The sequence below is a fragment of the Parambassis ranga genome, chromosome 15, assembly GCF_900634625.1.
Source record: "Parambassis ranga chromosome 15, fParRan2.1, whole genome shotgun sequence".
Lineage (NCBI taxonomy): Eukaryota > Metazoa > Chordata > Actinopteri > Ambassidae > Parambassis > Parambassis ranga.
The window spans coordinates 4,313,971-4,328,192 of record NC_041035.1 but is presented as its reverse complement, the minus strand read 5'-3'; the positions used below and the strand labels follow the sequence as shown (position 1 = coordinate 4,328,192).

Genomic DNA, 14,222 nt, shown 5'->3' with positions numbered 1-14,222 from the left:
GAGTTGTTAGTGGGTTTTTTTGAGAATTATAGGGTTTACAATGGGTGGCCTCTATGAAGACAGACTCTCCTTTCACTCTGGCACTGCAGCCCATCAACTTAACATTAATGGTGGATGTTTTCCTTAATTAGCTGAATCAACTGAATAGTGTGCAATTACGCTACACTTTTTCAAAGCAGTTGCATACTCAGCAATCAACACCTTTCATTGTTGCTCCGAGGGTTGTGACACAACTGGACGCCTTTGTGCTCTTGATTTTATCGAGCTATCTGCAGCCTCCCTCTGCTCTCCACACAATAACAATAATAATAAAACTCGTATACTGAAAGAAACTTGAATGATGACAAATGTGGGAGGAGGCAGAAAGCTATGGAAACTGACTCCATTTTGGACAATCAGCTCCCCGAATCAGCTGCCAGTATGTGGGAAGGTTAGCAGAAATCCTAATATATCTTGTTTCCTAGAAAGTTTCCATATAATCTTTATGTCGAATATTGTAAAATATCTCCAGTGTCATTTGTAGACATGTACAAAAAGCCAACAATGTGTGTTTTTTTGTGTGTGTGTCTACAGTACTGCAAGCGACCGTCTCAGTGTCGCCAGGGAAACATTTGTGAGTCCAGCTTTGCACACTGCAGTGTCGCCACCACGTCGCCCAGCAGCTCCAGAGGCACGACGAAGCATCACAGGTATGACATTTAATTGCAGACGCAGGTGTAATGTTGCCCCGGAGATGCGGCTGTACAGCCGCCTTTTTCAGCTGCAGGAGAAAATCTGCAGATTATAGCAACAATGGGCAACTTCCGCGTCCTCTCCTGTAATCAGCATGGACGCAGTGGAGAGAGAAATTGAATTATCCACATTACAGTGCAGCCACAGCTAATTGCTGATTTACTGAAAAATGATAGTAATTATAATTAAAGCCATAAACACGTTAATAAGCATATCTATAACAGTCGTGAATGCAGAGGCGATAGGACAGAGATAAAACGCTGCTGTGCAGACATGTAAGCTTTTTCTCACACTCCTTGGTGGCTTTTTTTTTTTTTGGAGCCGGCTGAGTTTTGGCGTGTTCATCAGCAGCACCACACACACGAGTGCCTACTTCTGACAGAGTTAGAATTCACATCTTTGCCAAGGCTGGATTTTCTGTTACAGCACACACGAGCAATCACATTCACAGCGCTGAGCCAAAGGAAGCTCCCGCAGATGGAGTCGGTACGTCAGACCATCGAAAGGTGTCCTGAATTTAAATCAAGAATATTTTCATTTTAACTTTAGAAGCATGCAAGTGTAAAGTCATTTTTAATTAACACAAACCGTCTTTTGTTGAAAATCTTAAATCAAAGCTCAGTTAAAGATGTTGATCTGACAGCCTCCCATTACAGACATGGTTTCTACCTGTTAGTACTAGGCAAGTCCTGGAGCACCTGCAGGTTAATCACCCTTTTTCAAGAGAATCCAGGCAGCAGTCGGGAGGAGATTTTTTCCCAGACAAACCAAAAATACGATCAGACAACCTTCCAACCACAAAGTCCACTTGTCTAACCTTTTGGCTAAACTCCTGCCTGACTTTGTCTCGCAGTGCTTTGTTTGTGTCTGTTTTCTTGCCTCTGTCAGTGCAGAGTGGTGTTTATCAAAAGATTACTCTGTTGCTCTTACCACAAATGACACCGTTAGCAGGCAATCAGGTTTTATTTGTTTGCACTGGCTTTAGCTTTGACAGTGACTTGGACACTATTATCAGGACAGCAGAGTGTGCAAGGATACCACAGTCCTAAAAAAAAGAAAGAAAGAAAGTGGCCTAAACTAATTCAGTATTTTGGAAATATCTCATTGAAAGGTCCTTATGATAAACTGTGCCAAGTGCCGGACTGAAAGCAGTTGTTATGGCTGAAGCAAATCAGTCTCTGATATATGAATGAGTGCTCAGAGTGGTGTTCTGGGCAAAGCATTAAACCTAAACCTACTTCAGTAAACTAAGTCAAAATGTACCCACGGATATCCTGGCTCCTTACAAAGCCTATACAAAAGTATATGTAGGTTATCTAATAGGTACATAAACCCTGACTTAACAGATGCACACCTATCTGGATGTCTGTACATTTAATAAACTCCTGCCTCCATTTTGGAAACTTTAGTGCTTTCCTTCTCAGTTACACAGCACTAGTTGACCAGAAATGTGACTTAAAGACGACTTGGCTTAAAGAGATTTCAGTAGTTCTAAATCCAAAACCTCCTAATCCTAAAAAAAATCAAGTCATATTTGGATTATGATTATTAGTTTGTAATAACCTGATCTACTCATCTTTCTCACAGAACCGGGTCCTTGTCCCACAGCCCAGACCAGAGAACACGGGCAGCCCATTGGTCTGCTCCTCGCAGGACCCCTCCCATACCCAAAAGGCTAAACCCTATTGGAGGATCCAAGTATTCAGGCCCCGCCTACCAGCACCTTCAGGAAGTCGACTCGTCTGAGAAGGAGGCAGAAGCACAAAAAGGGTGAGACTTTATTGAGGTCTCACTTTTTATCATTCTAAAAAACATACTGGTATAATCTTGACTTTGGCGACCTCTCCACAATGTAGCAACCCCAAGAAAAAAAGGCAACTTCATAATTTTCCGGGGGAAAAAAACCACTGAAACTTATAGTACTTTAGTTAAGTGCATCTTCAAGATTCAGGTTACATTTCTTTTTTCTTTTTTTATCCCTACCTCATTCTCCCTTTTCTTTGCTGTATCCTGCAAGTGCTGAGTCATTCCAGTGAAAACCACTAAGTGAAAAGTACAGGCCAGCTTTGGATTTCATTTCGGGAGGGGATATTTCAAAGCCAGCTCTGTTTTTAAAGTTTAAAAAAAAAGACATTTCTTTTTTTAACCTCCCTCGCTCCAACTCATCTCTTTGTTTTTTCAATCTGCTGAGTAAAGATAAAAACAAGGTCACATGGTGTTACGGTCCACAAAACAGTTGCATGAGTTCAAAGGAACCTCCTCCACCTGGTGTTCAGACGTTTGAGGACAAAGATAATGGCCGCACATCTGCATCTTTCACCCCTCTCAGTACTGATCATCAGCTTTGAATGGCTTAGTAAGGAGGGAACTAATTAAATTACAGTATTCAAATGTAAAGCAGCAGAGTTAGGCTTCTCAGACAACCTGCCTGTGCACAGCAGCCAGGGCGCATTCAAATGATCAGTGCTGATGATTAGCAAGAAATGAATTCAGTGTGAAAGGCGCCGTGCTTTGACCCATTTTTTGGCGGATCATGAGTCAGTGCTTTATCCATCTGGACTGGCAAGCTTCACTTTTAGGCAGGCATTTAGGTCCCGGTAGTCCTGGCTCAGTATAAGCCTCCACATGACCTACATGCATACTAAAGGAAAGGAGGTGGACACAGACAAAACATGAAAGGGAAGTGAATTATCTCACTATAGTGGCACATATCAATGAGTGGGACATATTGGGAGGTAAGTTTGGTTTTGAGGTTAGTCTGTTAGAAGCAGGAGAACTGAGTGAGTATGAGGATCTGAGCTCTAAAGATGGCAAACCAGCAGAGACTGGGTGACACCAGGCAGGTAGCTAGTGTGCTCATTTTAACAAGTCATATCTGAACCTTACCAAACGTATGAGCTTGAAACAAGTGGGTCCACATCTGCTTCTAAAACAACTTCAGCATGGTCCAGCTGGAGTACAAACCCCACCTTTCCACAATCAGAATCAGAATTCCTTTATTTATCCCCAAGGGGATAAATATATAAGGGGATTGTTAAACATACAGATCCCAAACAAGAATCAAAAATCAAAGAATTCAAGATTACAGGGAGTTGAAATATACACTGCTCAAAAAAATAAGGAGAACACTTAAACAACACAATGTGTCTATAACCCACACAAGTTGCTCAGGTAGTGCAGCTCATCCAGGATGGCACATCAATGAGAGCTGTGGCATTGTGTCCAGAGCATGGAGGAGATACCAGGAGACAGGCCAGTACATAAGGAGATGTGGAGGGGGCCCTAGGAGGGCAATAACCCAGCAGCAGGACCTCCTCCTTTGTGCAAGGAGGAACAGAAGGAGCACTGCCAGAGCCCTGCAACATGACCTCCAGCAGACCACTATACCACATACCACAATACCCCGATTAAGCTGGATTGAGTGCGGACACACGTTTGTGATAGGGTGATTTGAAAATAGGTCTGAACGTATCCAGTTTAAAGACTATCCACATACTCTAGCAGGATTAACTTTCTCCAGTGTGAACGGGGCCTAATATGCCTGTTTCTGCTCAAACTGTCAGAAACAGACTCCATGAGGGGGGTATGAGGGCCCGACGTCCACAAGTGGGGCTTGTGCTTACAGCCCAACACCGTGCAGGGCGATTGGCATTTGCCAGAGAAAACCAAGACTAGCAGATTCACTGTTGGTGCCCTGTGGGTGGTCTTCATGGATGAGAGCAGGTTCATGCTGAACACTTTTGACAGATGTGACAGAGTCTGGAGACGCCATGGAGAACGTTCTGCCTGCAACATTCTCCAGCATGACCGGTTTGGTGGTGGGTCAGTAATCGTGTGGGGTGGAATTTCTTTGGAGAGCCGCACAGCCCTCTATGTGCTAGCCAGAGGTACCCTGACTGCCATTAGTTACTGGGATGAGATCCTCTGACCCATTGTGAGACCATATGCTGGTGCAATGGGCCCTGGGTTCATTCTGATGCATGACAATGCTAGGCCTTATGTGGCTGAAGTGTGTCAGCAGTTCCTGCATGATGAAGGCATTGATGCTATGGACTGGCCTGCCTGTTCCTCAGACCTGAATCTGATCCAGCACATCTGGGACATCATGTCTCATCATGTCTCGTTCCATCCACCAATGGCACGTTGCACCACAGACTGTCCAGGAGTTGACTGATGCTTTAATCAAAGTCTGGAAAGAGATCCCTCAGCTCAGATTGAAGTGATGGTGAAGTATTCCGTCCACCTTGCTGCTGCTGTTTTTTTGGTCTTTTCACTGCAATGGCACCATACAATCCTCTGCTAAGCCCAGGTATCCTCTGGTCAAAACCCTGGGGTTTTCTTTCAAAATTGAACCCCTACTTGTTGCCTCAGGCTTTGGCTCTGCTAAACCCATATGTCACACAGTCACGCAAAGTGTCCCACATGTCAGCCAGCATGTCATTCAGGTGTCCTCTGGTTCCTGGAAGTGTCCTTCACTGTCCACATTTGGCCCCCTTTTTTTTTCTTTTTGACCCTTTTGTGTTGAGCATCTGTTCACTCTGTTGGCCATCCTAAAACTCCCTGTCATAAAAGCACACACTCAAGCTCGCATTGCACAGATGCTACATTAAAAAAAACACACAGTTTTAGGATGAACAGATGAACAGGTTGCACACAAAAAAAATACCAGGGGTCATTCTCGCTTGCTTACTCACACATACGCTTACTCAGTCAGTCACACTTTTAGGGGCTCCATTACTCACACACACACACACATATTCTGGACCACACACTCATGCCGACTGAGTCACTGACCTACACACACACTCGATCAGTCACTCACCTACACACTCATTCACTCTCCGATGTAAGATAGCAGCAGCAGATGGACTGACAGACGACGGCATCCCTTTCCCATAGTGTTGCAGCCGGGGTTGCTATGGAGATATTTGACCAGGATTGCACAGAGTGGAGAGCTACAGAAACAGAAACAGAGTGTCCTATATGACACAAAAAAAGAAAGAATTCAAATTTTCTTTAAAAAAACACAGCGAAGAGAAATGACAGACGTGATAGAGGGCTGCGCTGATAGCATTTGACAGTTAGAAAATGCTTAAAAGAAAAGCTGCCCGCTCTTTTCCATGCCTGTTTCAGAAGCCTAGTGTTATCTCTTAACAAAATGGCTGACAGGGAGACAGAACGTCCTGTGTTGTTACTACTGTTTTAAGATAAAGCTGTCTCCAAAATGGCTGACGAGGAGGCTGCGTTTTTGTATTTTCGGACACGGTTCCCTCCGTCTCTTAAGTTTTTATACACACAGCCTTCGGTCTCTGTGTAGGTGTGCACTCCTACATGCGTGCACACGTGTTGCTACATTTCTCTGTGTTACAAGGTCACTGCATCAGGGAATTTACCAGCAAAACAGATGGGATATATTAAGAAATTATCTGCAGAGCAATAGATTAATGGAAATGACTGTTAACACTTGTACATGTAATGAGCCCCCATAAAAGATAAAAGCCTGGTCACTTATCTCACCTCACTTGGACACAATCTCCCTGTAATACCCCTCTAGTGCGTCGCTCCGGGGTTTATATTTGAACTGTGCTTCATAGATTTTTTTTTCCAATCTGATTGTGTTTCAGCACATCAAAAGAGAGATTTGTCTGTGAATGTTATCTTGGGAATTAGCACCCTCACATCATCCTCTCTTATCGCTTGCAGGATCCCTCTCTGCGGGCTCGCTAAATCTCCGCTGTGATTTCGGAGAGGTTTTCATGTCTGGAAAAAAAAAACACTGCAGTGATAAAACAGGCGTATGATTTCCTTTGAGTCTTAAAATGCACCTTCTCCACCCACCTCTATTTTTTTTCACACTTTGATGGAGTGCACGAGTGTGTGATCAGAGCGTCGCAGGGAAGACGGACTCCAAGTTCGGTTTTGACCCAAAAAAAACCCCTAAAAAAGTGCCTTTGCAGAGGACTATGAATGATTACACTAAGATAATGAGGCTCTGCTGGAGATTACGGCTGGATTTAGACACTGATAACACCGAAGGGTACAGCCAGTCTTAGAAAGTGAGAGAAAAAGATTACCTCTGGGCTCAGTGAAGCTCAGTCCACCAGACCCGGATACAGAACAGATGTAATGTTGTTTAACAGGACTCAAGTGCAGAGACCTGCAAAACATTCAACAGACAAAATAAACAGAGGCTGCAGTCACCACACACAGCAGTTATGACGGTGCTTAAAGAAGCATTCATTGCATTTAAATGAGCTGCCTGCTCTCTGCATCAACAGGATTTTTTAAATGTCATGTAAACAAGACACCTGGTGTGTGAAATAAGGGTGAAGGGCTGCAGCAACATGTTTCTTGGGCTTAATTTTTGAGCCGCTGAGCTCCACAGCTTAGGAATTCAATGCATATTGGACAGTTCTGCTCCTTATGATTTACAACCAGCTGTATCATAGGTGGAAAGTAAGGCTGGGTCTCAAGACATTCTGTTATGTCATTCATATTTGACCATATAATCGCTCATGATATGCTTCCAGCACCAATCTATTGAACGAATAACAAGTCATTGCCCCTACAGTTGCGGTAAACCTGTTTATTTCTGCTGAACACAGAGGTCTGTGATGACTGAGCCTCAAGTGGCCACTCAAGGAACTGCACTTCCTTGTAAAATACACTTTATGGAACTCCATGACCCTAAATACACCATCCATCCATATGGTTCAGGAGCAGCAGCTTAAGCAGGGAAAACTCAGACATCTCTAGACCAGCCATGAGATGCAAGCCTTCCACCATGTCCTGGGTCTGCCCCAGGTCCTCCTCCTGGATGGACGTCCTCCACCCGGTTAACCAACCTATGTAGAATGACTAATAAATCAAGATTTATTCATTAGAGAATAGAGGTCGCTATGCTGCCTCTAATGGTCATGTGATTAGGTCTATGTAAAATCTTCTTGTCAGAACAAATGGCGGAGATGCTACTCTCTCTACTTTTCTTTATTAAACCAAGAAAAACTCTCTGGATGAAAGTCTGGAGTCTGTACTCCGCCTACAGTAGCAGCCAAACAGCCTTATGAGTTGTAGGAGGACATGTGTGTGATCTACCTTTGTGTAGTAAGGTTTCCTATGAGAACTTGAAGAGCATAGTGCATGAGAACACTAGAGATTGCACACAGGAGTTCACAATTGCATCAAAAAGATCAGTCTCTGTCCTAATCAAAAGCTTCTACACCTGAAAGGAAAGGGAAGAACTGCAGCTGGTGCCCCTGTGCGTGTCTTCCTTCACCTAAATTAAATGTGAACTAAATGACTAGTTTATTACAGTGAGGAAGAACATCAGGACAGGTAACATATAAGACACAGACCAAATGAACAGCAGCATGTAAACATGCTGAAGACACGTGGTACGCAGTTAGCTCACATTTGTTGCAGCAAAGCAAAAATAAAAGGTGAGATGTAGGGAAGACAGTGAGGCCTACTCAAAAGGACTCAAAAAGGACTTTCAGCACACATGTGTGATTACTCAGCTGTCCTTGACCGAAGCTCACACCTGAAAACACACACTCAAACTCATTAAAATCAGTAATATAAAACACGAACTCTGAGTTACCTCCTTACTTATATAAAGAGCTTGAGGTTTTCTGGTGTTTTTGTGTGTGTGTGTGGACTCGGATATAAAGAGATGAAAGAAAGATGTCAGACTCATCTTCTTCCCCCTCCGCATCTTTGGTTAGCCTGTGAGGATGGCAGAGGGCGGAGAGCTGTGCTTCTGTATATTCTGCCAGGGTGTCAGCGTGGGCGTTTGAAAAGGTGATCGAGTTGAAATCACACCCATAGACACAATGGCTTCTCCTCTAAGTGAAGTGAAGGAGTTCTTCTCCAGCTAAATAACCTCCCTCTACCTTTTGTCTCCATCTTCTCTAGTTTCCAAATGCAGGGAGAGAATCAGTTTGAGGTCTCCAGACGAGATGCCTTCCCACATATGCAAACTCCTGTTCCCATGGAGACATCATCGCCGTCTCCTTGGAGTGGCTGCGTGGAGGTGCGATCACGCCTGTGCCCTCCGTCTGAGCACAACGAGCCCAACCCCTGCACCCGCAGCCTGAGGAGACCCGGCCGCCGTCACAGCCACACCGCACCTCCCCCATTCCGCTCCTGCTCTATCCCCATCATTCCATCCGTCCAGTGTCACCATGACAACGAGGTGTCCTGTATGCAAACCACAGCGATGTCAGTTACCTGCGGAGCCACGCCCGGCAAGGAGGCAAGAAGAGAGAAGCAGGCCCACGCCACTGTGTTTTCCTCTTCCTGCTCCTCCGCCATTGGCCAGCAGCAAGATGAGGTGGCGCTGCTGCTGGAGGAGGCGCAGGAGCAGCTCAGGGTGCTGGCGCTGGCTTACAGGAAGCAGGAGGAGGGCGGGATCGTCACCGGCGGAGCCACGGTTCCACAGGTGGAGGCCAGAGAAACTGTTTGCTTCCTGAACCTTAATGGAGGAAGCGGCGGGGCACTGAGCTGTAACGGACCCACGCAGACCCAGCTGCTCAGCCCCAGCCTATCACACAGAGACTTGGGCCAAACCGGCCAGTGAGAGGACACGATATAGGACATCCACCTTCAATTTTGACAGTGTTGAACAAAATCATGCGTTCTGCATCAGTGGAATGCTTTATCGAGGAAAAAAAACATGTAATATCTTGGAAAATCTGAAAATGTGCCGATGATATGCATTCTGTACGGATACAAGCATTCAAACACTTCTTGAGTGGCCACCTTTACACCGACTGAGTATGGGAAAAGAAAAAAATATTTACATGCATTTATTTACAAGAAAACAAGAGAAACACTTCTACTTAGACAAAAAGAAACCAAATAGTCTGTCCAATCCATGGTGTTTTTAATTGTAAAAAGAATATATAAATATATATAAATATATATGGATATAAATATATGGAATTCAAAAAGTGACCAAGTACAAAGTTGAAGAACACAGGAATGATGTAACTATTTTTCTTGTTTGTTTGTTTTTTTTCTGATTTGTATTAACTCTTGTCACATTTTCAGTTCTGGCTCTATTGTAACAGAACAAAGTACATTAATGTCGCGCCGCACGTCCGTGAGAACATGATTTTTGCAAGACTGTGCAAGATCAAAAATGGCCACAGAGGAAGCAGACTCCGCACCAGTTTCACCCCCCTTTTTTGCCTTTCTGACAAACTGTTATCCAGCCAAGAATTGCAGTGCAGCCCTCTGTGGTATAATCAGCTTCATGACAGAAAATCTCCTCCCCAGCTCTGCGTGTGTGTGTGGGAAGTAGCAACAGAAACTACAAAAAAAAAACACACACACACACAAGTCTAGCTGGTCTGGTTCCGGGAGGGAAGATGGTTGAAGTCAGCCCGGAGGCTGAGTCCGCTTTGGCTGCCTGTTGTTGAAACCAATCAGTTTTTTTTGTTTTTGTTACAAATGCTATTTTCACACACACACACACACTAACTCACTTGTGCATTATTCTTTGGTTGGTCGAGTGAATGGACAGAAGGACAGACTGGGAACCCCAAGAACTAATCTGACATTGTTTTTTTAGTTTATGTTTTTCTTTATTATAATGAACAATGCTGCTTTCTGGGAGCTGATGGGAGGGAGAACCACATGGTTTTGGTATTGAATCATGAAATAAATGTCTCTATGTTGTATCCTATGAATTGGAAGCTTTTGAATCTCTGTATGAAGTCACATCCAAAAAAACATGTTTCTGGTGTCAAAAAGTACAAAAAAAATAGTTGCAAGATTTTTCAAAATAACAGCTGTCCTGGTTGATTGCTTGAGAGACATTTTGAGCCTGTTCGAACATGTGTGCTGGATAACATCAGTCTGCACTCGTGCTTTTGGCTTTTTCACACACAGCTGAGATCAACATTCACAGTGGACTCGGAATACAGAGATGACGTGAATAAAATTCAACATCCATTCATGGAAACGTTCACATGGCAAGATTTCCAAAGGCCAATTTTAGATTTGTCACCGTGTTGTTTATTTTGTACAAAGTTGGTTCCAGCAGTAAACAGCAGCTCTTACTTTTGGTCCAACTTATTTCAAATGTTTACCCCTTTTTTTTCTTTTGACATAAATAAGGTGAAATGCTGGCTTTGCTACTGGAGAAATTTTGGAGACAAAATTCATTTTTTCAGGCGGGGAAAAATCTATAGGACATTTAACAGGAGAACATTTAACATTTAAACTGTTTGCTCCTAAACACGATCAACAAAGTGAAGGTGTCTTTTCAAAGTTTCACTCCAGCTGAACACACAAAATAACTGCTGGGTGTGTGTGTGTGTGTGTGTTCACTTGCTTCAATGTGTGGCCAACATGTGATTAACACTCCAGATCAGAAAGGTCTCATCCAATAAAGCTACACTCTCACACTCTGGCAACCTTCTCCAGGTGGTTCACACCTTTGCCATCCTCGTTTTTATGAACACCTTTATGACAAGGTTCGATATAACTCAGCACACTCTCTCACAGAAAGCATTCCTATGCAGCAACGCCCTTAAATTGACACAACTTTAAACCTTGTTTACATGTTTTTAGACTTTTCAACATGGGGGGTCTATGGGGATTGACTGACTTTTGGATCCAGCCTCAACTGTAGAATTTGGCACAGGTTTGATGCTGCTTAAATGCTACAACGTCTTAAAGGGAAAAAAGATTCACCTACATATTTCCTGCTTTACAGCAGTGGAGGTTGATGTTTGTTGATCCACAGGCACAACACATCTAATAACAATTTTTGTAGTTTGAGCTAGCTGTTATCATTGTAACAAATAAAAGTCTGACGTTAATGTCTCATCTCATAGAAGAACATCTCACCTCAGAGAGCTATAGCACACACACACACACACACACACACATAAGTCACAGTCTGATGACAAACAGCTATTTCCATTTTAACTGACACCTCTATAAGAGTTATTACTGCACCTTCAGAAAACTGCAATTACCTCTGACATGCAGGTACTCCTGTACATCAGAGCATCAGCAATTATACAATGGAGGAGAAGGAAAACTAATTTAATATAGGCGTCACTGCTTTCCACATGCCGGCGATGAACACAGCTTAACACACAGCCGCACATTCTGCTTTTTTAACCACACTGAGGAGCAGCAGAAGAAAAGAACGCTGTGGATTTGGTTAGGAAAACATGTCAGGGTCACATCTGCCTTTACTGTTTAGACACTCTTATTTAAAGCATGGATGTATGTGTGAAAATGGAAACATTACAACACTGTAGTTCAGTCATTTGTTCTTATTTATGAATGTATGATCAGTCATCTTCTTCTTCTGCCACCTAAAGGTCAGGTTTGACCTCAGAAGCAATGTGACCAATGATGGTTAAAGTTGAGCTGTGACAGACAGGTGCTTCATCCAATCACATGCAAGGATTTTTTTCATATATTAAAAAACTACATGTACCAAACAAGAGAGACAAACACAGCCAGAACAAGCTTCATCTCCATCATATTGCCTGACAGGGTGACCAGTCCCACACGTGTGATTGGTTACTTGAAAAGAACAGTGAAGACTTTCAGGAGAGTTCAGAGGTTTTCAATAAGAAGTGGCTGCCGGATGCTGCACCTTTCCTCAGAGACATAGGCAGTTGTTAGAAAAGAACCCTTTGTTGACACCTGTACTATTCACTTAGAGGAGTCGTATGTATCCACAGCATGGTGAGGTTATATCCTGCAGTGACACGCTTGTCTGAGCTGACTCCCTTGCCTGCAATAGCTGTTTGGTGCTGTTGCATTTCAACAATACACAGATGTCTGCACAGATTCTGGCATCATATGGGACCCCCCCCCTACATGTGGAAAGCGTGTCATGTATGTGCAGGCATGCAGGTGTCCGGTCTCCAACCGACAGTTTTAACCGCCGCCTGGCCGCATTTTCCCTGAGATTTACGGCTTGCATCGCAGTTTAGCTGCTTCAGCTGAAGTCAGTCAGACGGCAAAAAAGTGAGGTAGTTAAGACCATCAGTACACAGTGTGTTCATGTGTGCGAGAGTCTGATGGCAGGGGGACAGAGGTTAGACCATCAGGCCAGAGAGATAAGAGCTGTAGTTTGATCCTCCAAAAGCGCTCAACTGCCAGGCTGGGCAAGCCCATCAGACCTCATCTGAACGGCACGCCAGCTGAAGCGTAAATATACTACGAGCATTTGTGTGCACGTGCATACCTGTGTGTGTGTCGACATCTCTTTCCTTACAGCCGGACGCCCTCCTGTCTTCACACAAAACCCCCCGCAGCTCGGGACAGCTACACATCTAGATAACAAGCACACTGAAATACAGAGAAGTGATGTTTGCTCTGGGAGGAGGTTTGAACTGGATCAAGACAGAGATAGACAGAGGGAGCCAGAGACAGACAAAGAGGGGAGATGAAACCCTCTCAGCATGGCTGTAATTCAGGCTATTTCCATTTGAAAAGCAGGAATCTGGAGTGAGGCAGGAAAGCTAATCCTTGTTAAAGATACGTTCCTTTGGGTGTAGGGATCTACCAAAGTATGTTGATTTATTCACCTGTTCTCACCCTTCAAAGCTGCACTTCTTCTTCTTCTTTTACACCATTATCTTTTTCTATTTTCATTTTAAAAAAAATCATTTAAGTGTTTTAAAAAAGCATATCTGCCAAAAAAAACAACAAACAAGAAAACACACACACAGATTCCAACTCCCACAAATGTGCACAGAGAGCTAAGATTAGCCTGTCATTCAGACTGAACGTCTGTGCCGTATTTCGCTTTAATTTGCCAGCTAAATGTGCTGGTGTCAGGACCAGCCAGGAGCAAATCCATTTGCATCTGCAGATCCACTAATCTTCACACGGTTTCAGGAACACAGGCGCCTGTAATGAGTGGTTACAGGGCAGATACAGAGGAACGCGCTTGCATAATGCTTAAATGGGAGCATGTGTGGCACTGTATTATGACATCTCAGTATGTAGTGTGAGGCGTCAGTCAGTGTGTGTGTGTGTGTTCACTCCTAACCTTTTGTGTACTTTCGAAAATAAAATATATTTTTTTTACTTTCACATTTGTTACAAGGAGCATTGAAAGCTGAACGAAGAGAATTAGAGGATAAAATATCTACACTGCATGTTACAGTTTTCTTCTGCAGGTCTAACAGATGTCCCATAATGCATCACATTTGTTTATAGGTCTGTGTTATAATTGGGTCACCGGGTTTCATATAAACAAAAATCAATTTTGTAACTGCCCTCTATATATTAAAAAAACTCAAAAAAAAATGTGTGTGTGACAGAGCAAGCTTTGCACCGGGCTATAATGTAAATGTACAAAAGGACAAAAGAACTGGGTTAAAATATGAAAAAAAAATGTGTTTACATCATGACAATGAAAATGATATAGTGCATTTTTTCTGTTCATTTTATTTTTTTATTGTTTCTTTTTTTTTAAATAAAGTCTGCAGTGTCACACGTCTCCCTCT

The 14,222-nt window shown here is 43.4% G+C and overlaps 1 protein-coding gene across 1 annotated transcript in view; it reads left to right on the top strand.

Moving 5' to 3' along the window:
• The window catches only part of nrg3a (neuregulin 3a), a 270,445-nt gene extending 260,941 nt beyond the window's left edge, over nt 1-9,504 (top strand). Inside the window, exons 8-10 of the mRNA XM_028424101.1 lie at nt 574-689; nt 2,320-2,502; nt 8,647-9,504. Coding sequence (XP_028279902.1) covers nt 574-689; nt 2,320-2,502; nt 8,647-9,310 — 963 coding nt within the window. The 3' untranslated portion in view covers nt 9,311-9,504. The remainder of the gene's footprint in view (nt 1-573; nt 690-2,319; nt 2,503-8,646) is intronic.
• The last annotated feature ends 4,718 nt before the right edge of the window (nt 9,505-14,222 follow it).